We start from the raw sequence: 20541 nt of genomic DNA, 5'->3' as shown, positions 1-20541 counted from the left end.
TATATATATATAAAGTATTACGCTGAAAAACTTATCTGGAAGACCCAAAAGAAAAACATTGTCTGTCAATGTTGCTTACGGAAATGTACTTAATCAGTGAAAAAATTGATCTCAACTTTTGGTATGAGCTTAATAAAGCTAATGATGACTTTTTTTTCTGAATTTTTTTAACAAAAATCCCGGTTAAATATTTGTCCCAGTTTTACTACTAATGGATGAAAAAATCGTTCTAAATCTGTTAATATTATCGGATAAGTATCAAGTATTGCCGTAAGTTGAGAAATGTTGTGAAAGTTTGTTTTATATCTTATAAATGTGTGTAAAGCACTATCAATCACAGATGAAGAAAATCATGAATATTTGAAATGTTCATTCAGCAGCATGAAGAATTTATTTTTATTAATTGTATCCATTCACCGAAATGGATAAAATCTTTTTTATTTATTGACTTGCAACTTTAATCCTTAACAATAATTTAATCTTCAAAAAAAAGGAGGTAAATCTCAAAAGAAATAATTATACCTTTTCAAAAAATTTCATTTGTCAATAACCGTTTAAGTTCAAAAACTTGAATAATTTAAGACTTTCTTAACAGAAAGTGCTTATTCCCATTGAATTACTAATAATTTATGTCTTAAAAACTCTTGATAACAGCAGGAAATAAGTGAAAATAAGTGAAAAAAATAACCCACAGTATTAATAAAAAGATATTTATTGAAATGGTGATTTTGGCCTCTTTTGGCCTTAATGGGTTAGAACTGAAACATTTGCTATAAAACTATTGCATATGTATGAAAGCCCTCGCAATTACATTGAATGTTCATCCTAATTACATAGCTTGCTTCTTTCTTGTTTTAACTTAATGATTGATTTTAAAAAATGTTTCAATTAATATGTGAACAATTATAAAAAATTGTTAAATTGTTAAAACTGATTCTATCAAAAGCAATTCATGCGATTATTAGGTAACATGAAAAAAATCTTCTATTTTCTTTTGCAGTGAAATCGGTATCTGAAAGATTTAAAGAAGTCTTCGTGTCTGCTGTAATTCACGTGCCTCCTGTAAATTCGCAGAAGAAGGAACAGGTTGCTGGAAGTTCGAAAGAAGCCAGCTTGCCTCCTGTAAATTCACAGAAGAAGGAACGGGTTGCTGGAAGTTCGAAAGAAGCCAGCTTGCCTCCTGTAAATTCACAGAAGATGGAACTGGTTGCTGGAAGTTCGAAAGCAAAGTCAAGAGTTATGGTGAGACGTTTAAAAATATTTTGCAACAATTGCAATCTATTGCATCACTCAGACGCAATACTTGTGCGTCAGAGTGAGAGAAATTTGAATTTAGAATGCTTTAAGATTGTGTTCTATGAATTTTGGAAGTTTTGGTTAGTAAATATCTTTTAAAAAAATTTACATCTTACTCTACCTCACAATGCCATTTTATATATTAAAAGTTACGTTACAATAAAATAATTGAAGGATATATTATAATTAGAATGTTTATAAATTGCGAAAAGATGGAATTATCCGCATAACCACGAAACGTCAGCCTAGTGTTTATTTTTCTGAAAATATTTTAATTTACCATATGCAGTTTTCTTCGTAGCTTTTTCCTGTAAAACTTCATCTAAGAAACATTTTAGCAACTAATCCCTGACTATTCAATTCAATGGATTATAAAAAACCTTCTTTTTTACTACCAAATTGTTGAAACTGAGTTCAAAAAAATGTTAAGCTTCCAAACTAATTTCATTTCACTTGAATCATCTTTAACAATAGCTCAGATATTAAATATGGATATAGACTAACATTTTAAAAATATTTTTTTTAATAATTAAAAGAATATGATTATAGAATAAACTGAAAATGCATTTTTTCAAATTAAGTTTTTTTCTACATAAGGATAATTTGCGACCTGTTCACATTATTATTTTTGAAAACAAATTCAGCAGCCTTATCGCAGAATTTTTAAAATATTTCTGCCAGCTTAAAATGGGTTTAATTATAAGGATATAGGGATTATCTTAAATATTGAAATAATTAATAATATCACATTTCACACGTTATTAATAATTACTACATAATTTGTGCTTATACCTTTATTGATAAAAACATTAATTTAGGAGAAAAAAATTATAACTGGAGTATAAGAAAATGAATTTAAAAATATGAATTTTGGAGCATCACTAGCGTCTGAATACACATAGGTATTTGAGTGTGATCGCGAATCAAGTTCACCCTGCTACGTTAATGGTGTATCCTGCGGGGATGGATACTTTCAGCAAGACAATACTCCTTCTATTGTCATCAGATGGTTTGTATAACATGATGGTGACTTTTCCTTGTCTTGTTGACCGGCACAATCACCAGATCTCAATCCGATTGAGAATTTGTAGGATGAGATCAAACGGGGCATCATCAGACAGCTGGTTCCAGTGCTATCCAATCTGACTGAACTGTAAAGTGCAGTCCATCGGATACGGGGTCAAATTACGAACATCTCGTAGAATCTATGCCAAGAAGAATTCGAGCATAATTACGGGGTTAAGGTGGTCGAACAGTGTACTAAGGAGTGGGCCATAATATTTTGGCCACTCAGTGTGTGTCAGATAGCTTCTTCACATTGTGACTCTGCTGAGTTAAGTAACTTGAATGGGATATTCGAAATTTATTAACTAAATTAAGTTTGATATGCAACATATATTAATATGTATTTAGGGTGTTATTGCTGCATGATTGATTATACTTAACTATATTCCTTATACGATACTTTAGTTTTCTAAAATTGATTTAAAATGAGTTAATTTAAAAATGTGTTAATTCAATGCTGTAGGAATTAATATTTTCTTACGTTAATTATGTTCATGTATTAAAATAAATTTGATGTTCCACTTTATTAAATATAAGTCTTTTCTGATACTTTACGTTTTGTTTAGTTCCTTTAACTATTTTCTTCCTGTTATAGAAGAAAATTTGATTGTATTACTACATAAAATGATATGAATGAGAATAATTATGATATTACATGCATATTATCATAATTATTATTATTAATAATAATAGTGGAAAGTGCTTCAATTAATGACAGCAAATCCGACAATCGGTAAAATTACTTTGAATCTTTAAGGGATTTGTTCAAATTTGCAAGTACAAAGTAAGCAAATGAAAAATTCTTAGTTAAAATTTTAACGAAATATTTAAAATACTTTACATTATGTGCTCTTAGAACAATTATTTCATGTTTTAAATATTTTTAAATTTTATTGGCATAAAAGTGAGTAAGGTGAAAAAACTGGATAGTTAAATTTTCAAATTTTACTATCCAGTTTTTTCACCTTACTAAGAAAAAAGAATAAAAAGTGTTATTTGAGGAAATGAAACATTTTGGCTTACAAAAAAGGCATAAGTAAATCAACGTCTATTTTTTTAGAAAAGAAAATCATTAAAAATTAAATATTGAAAAAATTAATTAAACGAAATATTGAAAAAATTAATTATTTTTCTTCTGAGAACTATTCTGCAAGTTATCAATCAATTTATTAAAATATTTTCTAACTTGATTCGTATATAATTGTTGAATGGATTGTTGCATGCATGGATGAATGTTACATTTTAAATAAAGTTATCCACAAAAAAAGCCACACTGGAAATATAAATTGAAAAAGTCAATTAAAGGTTGTTGAAGTTGTTTGCTTTGGAGAGTAGGTAATGCTTCCAAAATGCTTCAGTATTTCTGATTATTAGAATTTATGATATTATGAATATATTCCATTAAGTATAATTGCTAAGTATTTATAATTCATTCTCAAATAAAACAAATATGATTTTTTTTTGTCTTTTACTTTCAGCTCGACGATACTTGAGCCAGAAGGAAGACAGATGAATACACGATGAAAAAGAAATTATATATCTTTACTTTTAAGTATATATTCCTGCCTTATGTTTGTCCCGTAATTACTCCAATAAAGATCTAACCAAAATGCGAGTTCTAATTCGACTAAAACTCTAAATTTTCTTCCCTGTGTTCTATCTTAAGCTTTTGTGTGAGTTTTTTATCAACTGGCTATATCCTTTCAAAATTAAAAGAGATCAAACGACGAGCAACGAGTCATTTTGCAGATACACCCTGAATTTTTAACTTAGGTAAATCTAGCATGAGACCTGCACACCAGAATGATTTTTCACCTAATATATTCAGAATGTTTTGAAATCACCGTCTTAAATATATATGTGTTGCACTCCTTGTTAAAGCTTAAGTTTAAAAAAAGAAGTAAAACGTTATCGAAATCTGATTAACTATTTAGGAAGGTGGAATCTGAATCATCAAGACCAGAGTGAACCTGAAAGTAAGGGTCAGCCACGTTTCTGTAGTAATAAAACGATTTTGTTTTCTTCCCATCATCTTCATTAGTTATTTTAATTTAAATTTTTTTTTTCGTTTATATTTCAGTTAGCAATATCTACTAGGTACATATTTCGACAACATTCTTAATATAAATGCAAAAAAAAATAAATTTTAACTCAATTACTCAAAGGCTATTATTGTAATAATTGAACTTCATACTAATACGTGCAAAAAAAATTGCATATTAAATGTTAACCAAAAATATACGCGAAAGTTTTATGTTAGAAATTCGGGTCGCTAAAATTTTCTTAAGTAAAACTTTGAAAAATATTAGATAAATTCCATTTCGGTCCATTCTTAAGGAATAGAAATTTAAAAAACAAATCCAGAAATTAATAGAAATTATTGTTTTTTTCCCTTATAAACTCTAGTAAGGTAAGGAAAATGCTTTTGAAGTTTTTAAAAATCTTTAGCTGTTTCAGACAATGAAATTCCTTGCGCAATACACGAAATCATTTCTGTACAAAAGGAATAATCCCAATTTGAAGATCTCATTATAATTCCTTTTTATTGTTTCAGATTTAAAAAGAGAGAAATTATCTGGAATCTTTCATTAAGTAAATTATAAAAATCTCTATTTATTTCTTCTTATTTTGTGTTTGCAATTTTTTAGCCGTTTCTCGCACTTCCATCTGAGACGGTGATAAAATAATTTGTGGATACCATAATAAATTGGATTTTTTTCAATTCACATTAGAAATTTTCTATCACGAAATGTTTATTGGAATTATATACATTTGCTGGCTTGTGTGCTCAATTTAGACTTATAAGCCTTTGCCAAATATCTTTCCTTAAGAATAATCTTTTAAGATGAGAAAATATTTTACACAGAACAAAGTTATTATGCTAAAAATAATGCTGCATATTCAGCAACGACCGACATACCTGAAAGTGTAAGATCTGTGCAACGCTTTCAGAGAGTTCAGTAGTGGTTTGGTCAGCAGTGTCAAATAACGGAAAATTTCCTCTGAAATTCATCGATAAAGGGGTAAATATAAGCACTGAATATTACAAAAAGGAAGTATCGGCTACACATTTATTGCCACATGCTGACAGATTGCATTCTAAAAAGAATTGGATATTTCAGCAATATTCTACACCGTCACATTGGGCCAAAACAACGCAGGCTTAGATCCATATCAATTGTCTGAAATTTATTAAGCAAGAAGATTAGCCCCCTTATTCACCAAATCGAAATCCTTTAAACTATTGTGTTTGGGGAAATCTAGAGTCTGAAGTTAATGCTACGCAGCAGACTAGTTTGGAATCCCACCGAGTTGTTTGATTCCCTCATGAATGGGACGAATCACCGCCTAAAATGATTCGTGCCGCCATCGGACAACTGCGTAAGCGATTATCTTTAGTAATCATTGAAGATAGGGGCCGATTCGAATGAAATTTTTTAAAGTTAAACGTCCATTTATAGTGTTCATCACATTTGTGTATTTCATTTTATATTATAACCGCCGTTGAACAGCCGATTCAATTTTGGGTTTAACTAATTTTCAATCCCGTAGCCTTGTAATTTTGAACCCAAACCAGAAAACAAAGGAACTCCTGGATCAAGTATTGAGGAGAAATTTGCCTTCGGGGAGGGCTTTATATTTGTTTATTTATCATATATATTTAACATCTGTACAATGAAAAGATTCGATATTTGTAACAGTATTTTGTAGCCATCCTGTAGTATCAGTTTCCATATTTAACTTCTTTATTGTCCAAAAATATTTTGTAGTGTTTGCTGTTTTTTTTAAATATCTTTGTCCATTTTATTATATATGAGATATTGATGATATTTTATATTTCATATGCTTTTTTTAAAATATTTTTTATTTCATTTCACATAAAAAACGAACAATATTCTGATAAAAAATGCTTTTTTATCTTATCTGTTTTGCGTTATTGGTGAAAGAGACTGATAAGGGTTACATTTTCGACATTGTGTGATAATGCGTCAGATTAAAATTGAAAAAGTCAGTGAGCTATTTCCCCCTTCAGTGTACATTAGATTGTTTTGAAATTTAGTAACGAGTTAAAATATGTCTTCAGCAGAAGAACACGGATTTATGTACGTTTGGAATATTAAACATTTTTGTAGGCTTATGGAATCAGAAACCAATGATGTAATAAGCAGCCCCTCGTTTAAAATTGAATTTTTAAAAGAAACTGAATGGAATCTGACATTAATAAAAGTGTCTAAAATGCTATTTTGTCAAATTAAGCGAGAGAGCTGCAGTAAAATTCGAGAACGCATTTCAGTAGACTATCAATATGAGCTAACAACTTCTGCTGGTGTTATTGTAAAAACGTCTGATATATTAAGTGATACATTTAGTGATCTGTCGAAAATATACAAATTAATTTAATTGAATGACGGCAACAAGCGTGAAGGTGTCAGCCTGCGATGCCGTATGATAATACCTTGCATAATTCCGTCAATGATCTCAAGTCCACCTTCTGTTGTCGGTTGGGAAGCTGAAACAGACATTGTGGCAGCTAGTTACCCTTTTGAGTGGTCCTTAATGTTTTCCGGTGATAGTGACTGGACAGCTGTAGAAAGAGCAACTATAGAAAATATAGCAATTGATGTTCAATTTAAATATGTTGAGCATGAGCTTAAGATTAAACTAATTCCCAAAATTGTTGATAATAAATTTCACACTATGTGGTGCAAAATGAATTTAAAAGTAAATGGAAAATTAGCAGACGTGATTTTTGGATATCACAAATTTACATTTAGTAGCACAACTAGAGAATTCGAGTTTTCCCATTCTGTTAATAAATCCCTCTTGGAAAAAGTAAATTGCTTTATTCATAAAAGACTTAATATGGAAGTGAAATTCGAGTATTCAGATAAAGCTTCAATCACAGAGGTAAAGAGCTTTACAAAAAATTTCACAACTGCTAAGCACGCTGCTTTATCTCAAAATAAGGATGATTCAGACAGCATATTGTATCTACAGCAGCATCTCAGGAACATGCTGGATGAAAAACACTACGCCGACGTGAAACTGCGTGCTGGTGATGAGGTTATCTTTGCTCACAAATGCTTACTGGCTAGTCGATCGCCAGTATTCAAGGCTATGCTTGATCAAGAGATGCCAGAAAGCAAAACTAACACTATTGATATACGTGATGTTGAAGCAAAGATCCTGAAATATTTTTTGGAGTATATCTACACTGGAACAGTGAATGACTTGAACGATGAAACTGCTTTGAACCTACTGGTCGTTGCAGATAAATATCAGGTTTCCCCTTTGACTGAGAAGTGTTCGACATTCCTAAAGTCAGTTTTTAGCTTTGACAATATACTGGATATACTACTGGTAGCAGACATGGTAAATCAAGAACAACTGAAAGTATTTTCTTTGGAGTACATCGTAGAAAACTCTACACAAGTTTTGTCTACAGTGAACTGGCCACAATGGATGAAAATGAATCGCACATTGACATCTGAAATATTTCTTAGGCTCTCCAAAAAGTTTGATTCGACTACTAATTGCAATAAGGTAAGTTAAAAGTGCCTAAACATTTTTATAAGCAATACCTTTTAACTTAGATCAATAAATGTACTAAGTTTGATATAGTTTCATTTGTTTTAAGTAGTTAAAAATATAAAATATCGAAATAAATATATAAATACTTTTTATTAGAAGTTCTGAAACATTTTATCTTTTCTGTAAAAAAGTTCTTAACATTTTAATACACGCTAATAGAGAGATTAAGCACCATCAGTTTTATACCACTATCAGTTTTATGCCACCCATTAACCTGTACGGAAGTAACTGGGTAATTTGTGTCTTAAACATGTGTAATTACTTAAGAATAAACATATGGTACATGGAAATTCCAAATCTCATTTTGATATATCATAACTTATTCACCAACTTAAGAAAGCATATATAGTATGATAGCAAACACTACAAGCAATTTTAGTATATCAAAACATCAAAAATAGTGTTTAACTACACCACGAAGTGGATAACTCTTGGATTAGTGAAACATCAAGAATATTCTTTCACGCTACTTGGCGTAAATTCGATGCCACCATTTTTAGTTTTCAGTAAAAATAAACTTTATAATTGCAATAAGAAATTTTTCGTATAAGAGTCATTAAAGATATTTTTACGATGCTATATCAAGTAATAATCATTTGGGGAGGATATACAAACAGCAAATCATAAAATAAAATCAGTTTGTTAATCAATCTTGCACACAGCAGCAATCTTAAAATTTACATCGAACTAGGCTTAACAATACCGAAGCAAAGTGAAATTAAATGTTATAACTATTTAATACTTTGTATAAGAACATATTTATCTTTTTTATATACCTGAAAATATACAGGGATTACAACAGTTTACTCCTGTTTTTATTTTTATTTATTTATTTTTATTTTATTTATTTTTTGAATGTTTAGATTCGTGCAAGGTGACAAAAAATTGTTACCTTGTCACATTCGATTGTGTTTTCATTTGACTATTTCAAAACATACGCAACAATTGGAGAAAATTATTCATGAATGGAGTAAATGCATCTGAGCTTGGTGAAAGGTTTCTCAATTATTGTTGTTTTAATGTAACCACACCCTTTAAAATGTGTATGAACTTATGATTCCAATATGACTTGAAATGAAATATTAATTCTCTGGAGTTTTTCTACATCTGATTCGAATAGTAGAAAGCACATGTCAAGAGATTGACTACGACCCTCCAAATTTAGGGGGTAGCCGCAATCTACGAAATGCGGTCCCCATAGTTTGGTTAGGAAAGCGATCCAAACTTTGGACCGCATAATGTTAATTTTACTTTTGTGTATTTCGGCATGACCTGAGAGCATTTTAAGCGAATTGAGAAATTTTTGCACACAGTTATAAAATTCACTTATCCAAAGGTATTTCCATGCAAAAAATAATTTTTTTTTGAATATTTATTGTTTTTCATTTCTTCATTAAATAATTGAAAAAAATTTAAATTGCNAAACTTTGGACCGCATAATGTTAATTTTACTTTTGTGTATTTCGGCATGACCTGAGAGCATTTTAAGCGAATTGAGAAATTTTTGCACACAGTTATAAAATTCACTTATCCAAAGGTATTTCCATGCAAAAAATAATTTTTTTTTGAATATTTATTGTTTTTCATTTCTTCATTAAATAATTGAAAAAAATTTTAATTGCAAGGTTTACAATTTTTCGTTACATCATTTTAAAATAGGTAAATTTACATGTCAAAATTCAAAATTTGAGAAAAGTCGGTAAAACAGTTCCTGAGTAATCAAATTTTAAAAAAGTCGTAAATTTAAAATTTTATTTCTTAGGAACTATAACTACCGATTTCGTTCAAATTTTATATTTCTTCATGTAATACATACTTTAAAATGATGTAAAAACATTTTATACCTAACAATTGAAAAACTTTTTGACAGTTATGAAATAAAATAATAAAAAATAATTAATATTTACTGATATTTATTTTTTGCAAGAAATTATCTTTAGATAAACGAATTGTATAATTAAAGAATTTTACAATTCCCTTAAAAAGTTCTCGGGGTATAGCAAAATACGCAAAAAATAGAATTAACCTTATGGTGTCCTAACTTTGGATCGCTCTCCAGACCAAACTGACCAGACTCTATTTCCCAGATTGTGGCTACTTTTTAGGGGTCAGAAATGCACATCTGTTGAAAAAAAGATATATATATTTAGAGAAAATACGTTTTTGTGTCTAATTTCATAACTTAAAATATCGTGTGCACTAATTAATTAGTTTGAATCCTAGAACATTATGACCCGATTATTAGATCAAAAGTTATCCAAAATGGTCCGTGTTCTTTCTCTTTGTGCATGCTGGTACAGTTTATTTTTCGTTAGATTGAAGTCAATATTTTTTTTAATTCCAGGCTTAAGAAGATGACCAACCTTTGACCTTTTGACCAGCTTCATGAATGCCTTCTTAAAATGTCTTTTTCATTCGAGTTAGTTATACAAAGAACTGGATTGAAGCAAAGTCTGCTCATAAAAACAGAAAGCAGAAATTGTTTTTATTTCTTACTTTTCATTCACGTTTTAAAGCTAATTGTTTTATTGCAAACTAAAATTGAAATAGAAAGTCAATTTTAGAAAATTTATTAAATTATAAATTTATTAGTATGCTCTGGTTATATCTTAAAACATTTTGCTTATTTTCCAGATATGTTTTCAATTCTCAAGCTATGTAACGCAGCAAAAATAAATTGTTTGATTTTTAGTGTTTTTTGTTCCTAAAAATTGAATTCTGAATTCAATACTATTTTTAAAGAGTTTACAGAAAATAAGTCTTTTGTTATAAGTGCAAAAACTGATGTTGTTTTTCTACTGTGTCAATTTAAAATCATTTGTTTTGCTTCTCTTTAGTATATATTTTAACAAATTATTAAACTTTTTTTAAAGATATAATTTTTAATTACGTTCAAATTTAAATAATTAAGGAAAAATTAAGTTATTAAAGTTTAATTTTGAATAACTAATTCTCAAAACTGAAGAAGACAATCATATAATTCCGTTTTTTTGTTTCATAATTAACAACTGAATAATGATTGGCGTTAAAATTTTGAAAATATCAAATACTATAAAAATCTATTGGGGATTAAAAAGAGAAATTATACTGTCATTTGAGCCGAAATAGGCTAAACAGCTCTGTCATGCCTCCATGTTGGGATGGCGCTGTCATCAAGGTAGATGTAAAAAGACAGAGGAGGGAACGCTCTGATGGAGAGTGGTAAGCGAATTGTTTAGGTTGATTCGTTATATTAATTTTCTCCAAACTTCAATTTTTTTCTTTGTTAATAAGTATTTGTGTTGTTATCTGGTTACCATTTATTTGGCCAATTGTGATTTTGGGAAGTATCTGAGTGAAGAAGGGAAAAGGAGGAAAAATTATACATAATATCACAAGCTCCAAACTGAATGATGAACTAAAGGATACTTGTCAAATGCTTTTTCGTGGTGAACTATCCATATAGCTCCAATTATAGTCCATATATTCGAAATCAAGAAGATGATGGAAATTATAGATTAATTTTTGAAAGAAACTCTCCATCGCAGATTCTTTCAGGCAAAACTAAACAAATATAAATTATAAATTATAAAATACAAATATGAAATATCGTTTCAAGGAAAACTGTTAAATTTTACGGTTGACAGCAATGGCATCTGATTACATATCTGCAGTACAACTATGTAATTCTATGTTATTACAGTAGCAATACAGTGCAACATACCTATACTGCAGTGCAATGGAAAAATGAACGTGAACTACTAAAAATTATACAGTTGGCCTTTGCCTAGGATAAATTATTCACAGCAAAAACAATTTAAAAAACAAATTTTGTTTTTTCAGTTTTTTGAAATTTTATATTAGAGTTCATAGCAATAGAAGTAAATAGTTGTCAATCCACTTTTCTCGAAATCCATCGTAAAGCACCTATGTTATATTTTCAGTTGCAATAAAAAATAGTGTATAATTTACAAAAATTTCTAAGGAATTCCAGGAATGTATTAATATTATAACTATATGGTAAATATTAATTTCGAATTATACGTTTTTACTTTTTTATGAGAGATTAGAGCTGAAAATAGTTTATTTAAGGTATGCGACTGATTAAGAATTTAGAATTTTGAAGGAAATTTCGATTATTTTACTGTCTGATTTTGAAATTTTGAACATTAAAAAAATATTTTGTACAAAAAGATATTCTAATAAAAAAATTTTTTGCTCATTAAAAAAATTTTGCTTGTACATTAGCTTTCAAAAAAATTGCTTTCTTTAAAACATTTTTCTCCAGTCCTTAAAATCAAAGTTATACTTGTTTTTTGTAATCTGAAAGACAAAAGAAAATGTTTATTACTTTGCTTTTTCAGAAAGATGTTGATATGGAAATCTCTTAACGCAAAAACAAACTACAAAAAAAGTTTATTGTAGAATTCTTTGAAACTTGGAAAGTAAATTTTGAATAATGTTAACTGTGATTTTAACTATAACCTAAGGTGAGCCGTGATGGCTCAGTGGATAGAGCTTTCGCCTTTCAATGAGGTGAACCGGGTTCGAATCCCAGCAATGACTGGCCGATATGAATTCTTGCATCCGGCTCGCACCGACCACAATGCCGACGTAAAATATCCTCAGTGGTTGACGGATCATGGTTTAAAGTACTCTTACTGTCAAACTAACCGTGGAAGGTTTCCGTGGTTTTTCTCTCCATTTAGCGCAAATGAGTGTTAATTCCATCAAAAAGTCCTCTACGAATTCAAAATTTCTGTCGCTATTTGATCTAGGACAGGGATGGCGAACCAATGGCACGCGTGCCATTTATGGCACCCGACACAATATTTTGGGCACGCCACCGATCCCATTTGTTATTACACTATGAATTGTTATTACTCAAATGCTATTTCACTATGAAGCATATGTCACAATTAAATTAAAATTCACAAAAAACACGCAAAATAATAAACAATTATTAATGAAAAAAATTAACAATTAATGCTAAAAAAGCAATTAATAACCATAAAAAACAAGTTAACAATAAATAAATAACAAAAAAAATAAACAGCCCTGCTTAAACTAACATCTTACAACCTAATATAAGTTATTTGTCATCTAATCTGCAACAACAGAAGTCACACTGATGTTACTTTAAGTTGAATTACGCGTATAACTGAGACATTGCAAAATATATAACTTTTCAATGTAATTAAAGAGTTTTGAGTTGATAGTATTTAGTATTATTATTTTCCCAATAATCACGAAGGCATAATTATTTGACGGCACGTCTATGACCTTATTAAACAATTTTTTGGAAAAAATGGCACGTTGGTGTATAAAGGTTCGCCATCCCTGATCTAGGAGTTCCCTTGTCTTCTGGATTGGTTTCAAAATTGCAAGGCTACGGAGTTGAACATTGATAGCGAAAAGTGCAATATTTTTTGATAACAGTGAATGTTGATTTTAATAGTAAGGTTTCAAGAAGAAATAAAAGGGCAGTCTTATTAAAAGTAGTTCAGAATTTCTGAAAGAAATTTTCTTTTATTGGGAAGAAAATTACTTAGTCGGCGGTCACCCACGCATTGCTTTTAACATGAATGGTTAAAATTATAAAAAGGAAACTGTGTTCATTTTTTGCTTTTCTGCTCTCATAATAAATAAATAAAATGTATAATTTTGCTCACTTAAACAGTGGAAAAAATATATTTCCCTAAAAAAATGTCGCAATAGCGGAAAGTTACAAATTAAAAAATTTTTAACTCGTTATACCTTTAGTATTAGCATTTTAAAGCTGATTTAGAAAGCTATAGCATTAACGATTTTCCCAATATGCCGTACTTGTTATATCGAGCTTTAACATTATATTTTTTCAGTTTTTCCAATATATCTGAAAAACAATAGGAATAATGCGAGTACAATTCTCAAGAAGAATTCTCATGACTTGAAATATATTTTGAACCAACATATTTTTATTTTTTCATCCTGTCTTTCTCATTAGTGGTTTCCCATGTTTCAATGCCTTTTTGGATGCTAACTATGATTCTTTTTTGACAAAAATTCTAAAAGTACGCATTAAGGGTGCTTACTAGGGTACACCCTGAAAATTTTACTCGTTGCCAAGACTGCTAAAAAAAGGGTTTTCAGAAGTGTGTGTCTGTTTTATCCCAGTTTTCCCTACTAACAATACTTTAATTAGTTTTATAGGATATGTTACTTCGCTTATTTTGATTTTTTATTTATTTGTTTATTTTCGAAATCTTAAAAGGCGAATTTTTTTTCCGTTTACTTCCCATTTATGGCTCGTAATTTTCTAAACCATTACTTAGTCGGCGTAATTTTCTAAACCATTACTTAGAATGAATCCCATAGTGATATATCTAGTAAGTATCTTATTGGAAATTATATGGTGCACTAAGAAAAAACTTATAGTCAAAACTACCAGTCAAAACTACCAGAATATGGCATAATTTACAGTATTTCTGTCTTTATGGCAACAAATAGGTAATTTTTACTGAAGCGCTTTGGATTTGATTGTGGTAAAACAACAATAGAAATATAGTTTAATAAAAGGTGATAAAATTTGTAATTATTAAATTTGGTAATTTGATCATGATACTTTAGAGCACGGCATAAAAATTCCGTTAAATTTACTTTTCCGTTTTTTTTTCTTTTTTTTTTGGATAAATTTATAGTTGTGAAATCTATGATTATGAAAGCCAGAATCTCCCATAAAACCGTTAACATAGTGAACGGTAAAATTACCAATCATCTTAAATAAAAATCAGTTAACACAAAATATATAAAAAGCATTCAAATTGTCGTTATAAATATTGCATATTTAGAAATGGCATTTCTTAAATTTTAGTGTATTAAAAAAATTTTTCTTTATTAGAGACTAGAGTATGACTTTGTATACGTAGATGTAAATAACCAAGATCATTAAGTAAAATGTATAAATAATAGAACTTATATTTTTTAATTACTTTATTTCTTAATAATTACTTTTATTTCTTAATAATTATTAATTTCTTTTAATTACTCTTCTTTCTTATGTACTTTTATTTCTTAATAATAGAACTTTAACAAATTTAATAGAAATAACTAATATTAGTCTGATCCAAATAAAATAAAATATTTTATCAAATCTTAAATAAATTTCAGTGCATATAGTAGTAAAATTCAGTTGCACTTTTATTAAATTCAGAGCATTCAAAGAATTAGACAACAAACCACAATATCTATGAGTTAGTTCAAATAGAAGGAGAAAATAAAGATCAGTTATAAAAATAAACTTTAGTAAGACAAGGCAAATAAAATCAAATTTCATACATTCGGAAACATTTAACAGTAACAGTCTGATACAAATAAAGCATAAAATTTTGTAAAATCGTAAATTTCAATGTATACAGCGAAACATTAACATCAGTAATAAGACAAATTTCAGTAGCACTTATACAATAAATAAACTAAAATTGCTTACTTATCATATTAGCACTAATTCAAATAAAATGTAATTGTTTTTCAAATCGTGAATTTCAGAACGAGAAATTGGACAACAAACTACATTATCTATTGACTGAAGTAGAGGCAGAGAATCAGGGCCTGTAATAAAATAAATTTTAGTAACATTTATGCGAGAAAATAAATAAAACTGAATACAATAATTGGAAATAGTAAATATTCGCAGTTTAACTCAAATCTATTTATATAAAAATGAACGTCTGTCTGTCTGGGTGTGGGTGTTTGTGTCCTTTACAGACTCCTAAACCATCCAGCCGAAATCGATAAAATTTGGCACATGAAGCCTGATGATTAGTTTGAAGCACGTAGAAGGTCACCGTCGTCATTAGAACATTCTACTACAAACCGTTCTAGTGGTATGAGCAAAAATCTAAAAGGAATTTTCTGATTGTCAAGTGCTAGCCATTGTTTTAAATTTAACTATAGATGATTTAAATTTTTACATATATTAAAGATATTTTATTTTATATTTCATAACTGTCGTTGAACAGCCGACCAAATTTTATGGATTTACGACTACTACTGTTCAACTCCATAGCCTTGTAATTTTGAACCCAATCCAGAAGACAAGGGGATATATTGTGATCGAATATTGTGAGAAATTTGCCTTCGTGGAGGACATTTTGATGGAGCTAACCCGCATTTGCTTTACATGGAGAGGAAGACCACGAAAACCTCAGTCGGTTAGCCTGACGGCAAGGAGACTCTAACCCATGATCCGTCTACCACTGAGGATATTTCACGTTAGCAATGTGGTCAGTGCAAGCCGGATGCGGAATTCGTATCGACTGCGATTCGGCATTGTTTAATTTTGGCTGTCTGGTTTAAATTAAGTTTAAAATTCTTCCAAATTATTAAAATCAGTACATTCAATAAAAATAAACAACAGACTGCTGTATCTGTGTTTTAATGTAGATTGAGAAAATCAAGATCAACTATAAAATAAACTTTAGTTGTGTTTAAACAGTAAATAAAATACGTATTACTGGCATTGTTTAATTTTGGCAGCCTGGTTTAAATAACGCAAAACATTCTGTCAAATCATTTATCTCAGTGCATTCAAAGAATTGGACTACAGACTACTGTATTTCTGTTTTAATGTAGATTGATAAAATCAAGATCAGCTTTAAAATCTATTATATATAATTCTCTTACGTGGCTCCCAAATGTTGGCTGTATTTCTTTTCCGCCGGTGGCAACGTTTGCTTTGTTTTGTTTACGTTACTATTTCTCTTACACAGCGAATCGACCAATGATTGCCGCTAAAAATGTCGCATGCCAAATCTAGCTGAGGTGGCTCAACATATAGCGCTTTTAAAAACGGAAACTGATATAANAATTAAAAAAATAATAAAAATCATTATATTATTGCTAACAAATTCGCATAGAATTTAACTTATATAGATTACAGATACAGATTTTAATTTCGCAAAAGAACTACACAAACCTAAATGTTTTTCTAAAAGACACAAATATCACCAATACATATTTAATTTTATTTAACATTATGCCAATATTAATTAGAAACAAATAAAACACAACTTACTTATCTTCAAGCTGTTTTTTATGCTTAAAATATTTTGATAATTTGCTCAAAATATCAGAAGCTAATTTCACATTATTTTCAATCAATTCAGACCAGCTAGTTGTCTCTAAAACTTGTGTAGCATTACCAAACATATAGTTTAGTACTATATTCTTCAAACTTTCATGATTAATCATATCAGCCACAGCGATCACTTCACATACATTTTCTATATTCAAGTGACCCAACACCATGGATGAACATTCCTCCACTAGTGATTGAACCTGATACTTATCAGCTGCTAATAACAGTTTCAATGCACTCTCGCAATCCATATCATGTATGGTTTCAGTATATATATACTCTATTAAGCTATGCAAAGTGTTCATATCCACGTCTTGGATGTCTACAGTGCCAGTTTGAGTTTCCATCATTTCTTGATCGAACATTGTCGAGAAAACAGGTGATCGAACGGCTAGGACAGCTTTGTGGGCAAGAATCTCTTCATTTTCTGCTCGCAGTTTTACGTCTGAAAATTTTTTATTGGTGTAGAGTTTCTGAAAATCATTCAACAAACGATTACAAGATTTTGGCTTTGAATTGAATTCTTTACTGAAATTTAATCTGTGAATGTATCTTTGGATAGTTGATGAAGCAATTTTTGCTTTTGAAACGGCATATTCGGAAATGAATGTGTATTTGCGTCGAGTTGAAACAACGTTTGCTAATTTCAAATCTTCCATAGCTACAAATGTTGGATATTGCCATGGCTCCATCGATTCAAAAGTATGTACATCGCACTTAGAAGCTATTTCTCCCCATATGTCGCTCAGAAAAGTTATTTTAATCTTGATTAATTCGTTTAATAATTCCTCTTTTAATACCTGCATATTAATAGTAACATTCTTCTCTGGCGCACTTATAGTAATTTTAAAGTCAGAAGAATCTAAATATGGCAATGTTACACTATCAGTAGAGTTTAGAAATCCAAAGTTTGAAAGATCCCATTTAAAAGCACATGAATCGACATCTATAATAGTAAGAGCATCGCACTCTGTTCTTAGAGGTTTCTCAGTGTTCTCAAGACTTGTTATCGTACAACGAATCGTCAAGGTATCTTCGCTCCAAGTTTTCATACTTTCATATAGTTGCTCAACTTCAATCATATCCCAACCCCATGATCCATTATTTTTAAACTCCATTTCGGAAGATTTACTGTTTAAAACTTGATCATTTATGTCAACAAATTCTATTCTATAATTCAGGAGCACTGTTTGCCTAAATAAATCTGTTTTTTTCCTTGACAAAAAACATTCTGTGAAACGTCTTTTCTCATCGCAATATTTATTTAGATAGAAATCTAAATACCATTCTTGTACGACAAGAAAATCCACTACAAATATCGGACTGGAAATTTTTTCCGCGCTATTCCAGGTCAAACAATTTTTTATTTTCCAAGTAAAGATAAATTGGCTTTTTTTGTCATCAGCCATATTTTTAAAATAGAACGATGAACAGAAATAATATGAATGAAAAGAAGGTTGCTTCATGTCAGTTATGCGATTACATAATAATAAGCTTTAAGCCACCAGAACAAAATGAGAACACCCCTATCAGAGTTATCATTAAAAGCATGAGTGATGCTGTTAAAGCTTATCATTTTGTATCACTTTTTTAAAATTTATTTATCTCTTGTTTCGCTATTTGCTGAGAATGAGCAGATATTTAAATGCAATATGACACTTCATCGTATTTAAATGAAGTTAATGCAAAGCCACCGAGAGTCAAGGCTTCTGTGTCGTCATTTTCGGATGTATAAGCGAACAATAAACTAACGCCGTATTCAAGTTTCTAAAATGAAAACTATAATGAATAGTTCAAACTTTTGAGCCACGTAAAATATTTTTCACTTATTATTAATAAATTTTTGCTAATTTAATAACACTTAAATATTTTTCACGTAGTAAATTTTTAGCTTTCTATCAGAATAAATTTATGTAATTGTAGAATAAATTTATGTTATAATAAATGTTATTTAGCACGTTATAACTCAATAAAATGTTGGATTGTTCGATGCTTCTCATGAAGCAATATTATGTGTATTTCATTATAGAATATGATTTAATAAGGATTTTTTCGTTAATTTTAAATCTTGATTCATCATAACTATTTTAAATAACAAAAGAATAAACCTCATTTAAGTGCATAATTTATTATTTTCTAATATGTAATCAAATATTGGATTTAATCATATATTTTAAAATAAGAAATGATACGTTTCAATAAAGAAAAAAATGCGAGACACATAAAAATATGTTATATCATAGCAGAAAACAGACAAATTAAAAAAAAATTATAATTTTATTGGCACATTCATAAAATTGCAATTTTAAAATAGTTTCTAAGGAATTCTTTCAGAAACGTATGATATACATTTAATTTCAAGTTGACATAATATAAACGTAACCATTGTAATTATTAACAAATAAACGATGCATGTAGTATAAAAATAGGACCAAACAATTTAGCTAAGTAATAATTATAAAATAATAACGATAAATAAATAATAAATAATTAGAAAAGTATTTCGATCCTTAAGATTGTAAAACTTTAAAATAGTATTTTTTACTTATAATAATAATAATAAATAAATATAGCTTTATTTTTATTTTTTGTTGATTATTATAGAAAAGTAAAGTATTTTCAAATTTTCAGTTTTATTAACATATTAATTTACTGATGACAATATTTCCTATAAGATTTGTTTAAAAAAATATACCAAAATAGAAATTCCTCCAAAAAATTATTAGTATAATATTCTGAGCAGAAATTGTTCAATAATTAAAAAAATTACGCTCTGCCAAAGACAAGAAAATATTGAATATTTTTTATCAACTGCATTTGAAATTGTCTACAAGTTTTTGTTTAGTCGTTATTTTTTTTTTTTAAATATAATAGCATGTACTAAAAATATTTTTCCTGTTACTCAATAAGATATTTCCGTTTGAAGTCCCTTGGATTAAAAGTAAAGCAAAACAAACATTTTCTTACAGTGTAGTTGTAGTGGTGACCTTGGTGACCTTAAATCAACCTTGGATGAGAAAAGAAATTTCTTCAACTGAGTCACTGACTCACGTGATTATTTGAAGAAAACATACAGATTGAATTACATGATTACTTTACTTCTAGAATTAGAGACATCAAGACGGGATAAATTTATTTTTACAATGTGTGAAGAGAAATTAAGTGAATACATTTTTACGTGGAGAATAAAAAACTATTCGTCAGGCTGCAAAGCAAGGGGAGAACATATTGAGAGTCCCATGTTTCATACGGAAAATTTACAAGGAAGCCTATGGTCTCTGTGTTTTTACCCAAAAGGTGATATATGTTTAGAAGATAATGATAAGTATGCATCTGCCTATTTAATATGGTACGGATCGGACGAAGTTGTAGAAACAGATTCTGTAGATTTTAGTATAGAAATACTCAACGAAGATGACTGTATTTTGAATTATGCGGAAATTAACGACCATGTGTTTAATGAAGAAGAAATAGATTGGGGTTTTCCGGGT

At 29.2% G+C, this 20541-nt stretch overlaps 2 protein-coding genes across 5 annotated transcripts in view; one reads left to right on the top strand and one right to left on the bottom strand.

Moving 5' to 3' along the window:
* LOC107441320 (uncharacterized) overlaps positions 1-10644 on the top strand; it is a 41574-nt gene extending 30930 nt beyond the window's left edge. For 3 of the 4 annotated variants that reach the window (XR_011636108.1, XM_071177311.1, XM_071177312.1), the window contains exon 3: positions 3840-3971. Coding sequence is in view for 2 of the 4 variants with exons in the window: in XM_071177311.1 (XP_071033412.1) it covers positions 3840-3885 (46 nt within the window). In the remaining 2 variants the exon portion in view is untranslated. Of the gene's footprint in view, positions 1-1000; positions 1243-3839; positions 7906-10297 lie in introns of those variants that run through there. The other variant, XR_011636107.1, reaches the window with a different exon arrangement.
* A 4550-nt stretch (positions 10645-15194) lies between these two features.
* Positions 15195-18660, bottom strand: LOC107444713 (TD and POZ domain-containing protein 4). The gene is made up of 2 exons (XM_016058924.3): positions 16988-18660; positions 15195-15522 (listed from the first exon to the last, which is right to left on the bottom strand). Exons 1-2 carry the CDS (start codon positions 18514-18516, stop codon positions 15516-15518), a joined length of 1536 nt encoding a protein of 511 aa, XP_015914410.2. The 5' UTR covers positions 18517-18660; the 3' UTR covers positions 15195-15515.
* Between the last annotated feature and the right edge of the window lie 1881 nt (positions 18661-20541).

The sequence above is a fragment of the Parasteatoda tepidariorum genome, chromosome 2 (assembly GCF_043381705.1).
Source record: "Parasteatoda tepidariorum isolate YZ-2023 chromosome 2, CAS_Ptep_4.0, whole genome shotgun sequence".
Lineage (NCBI taxonomy): Eukaryota > Metazoa > Arthropoda > Arachnida > Araneae > Theridiidae > Parasteatoda > Parasteatoda tepidariorum.
Note: the sequence above shows the minus strand (reverse complement) of the source record. Positions and strands in the feature narration are given on the sequence as shown.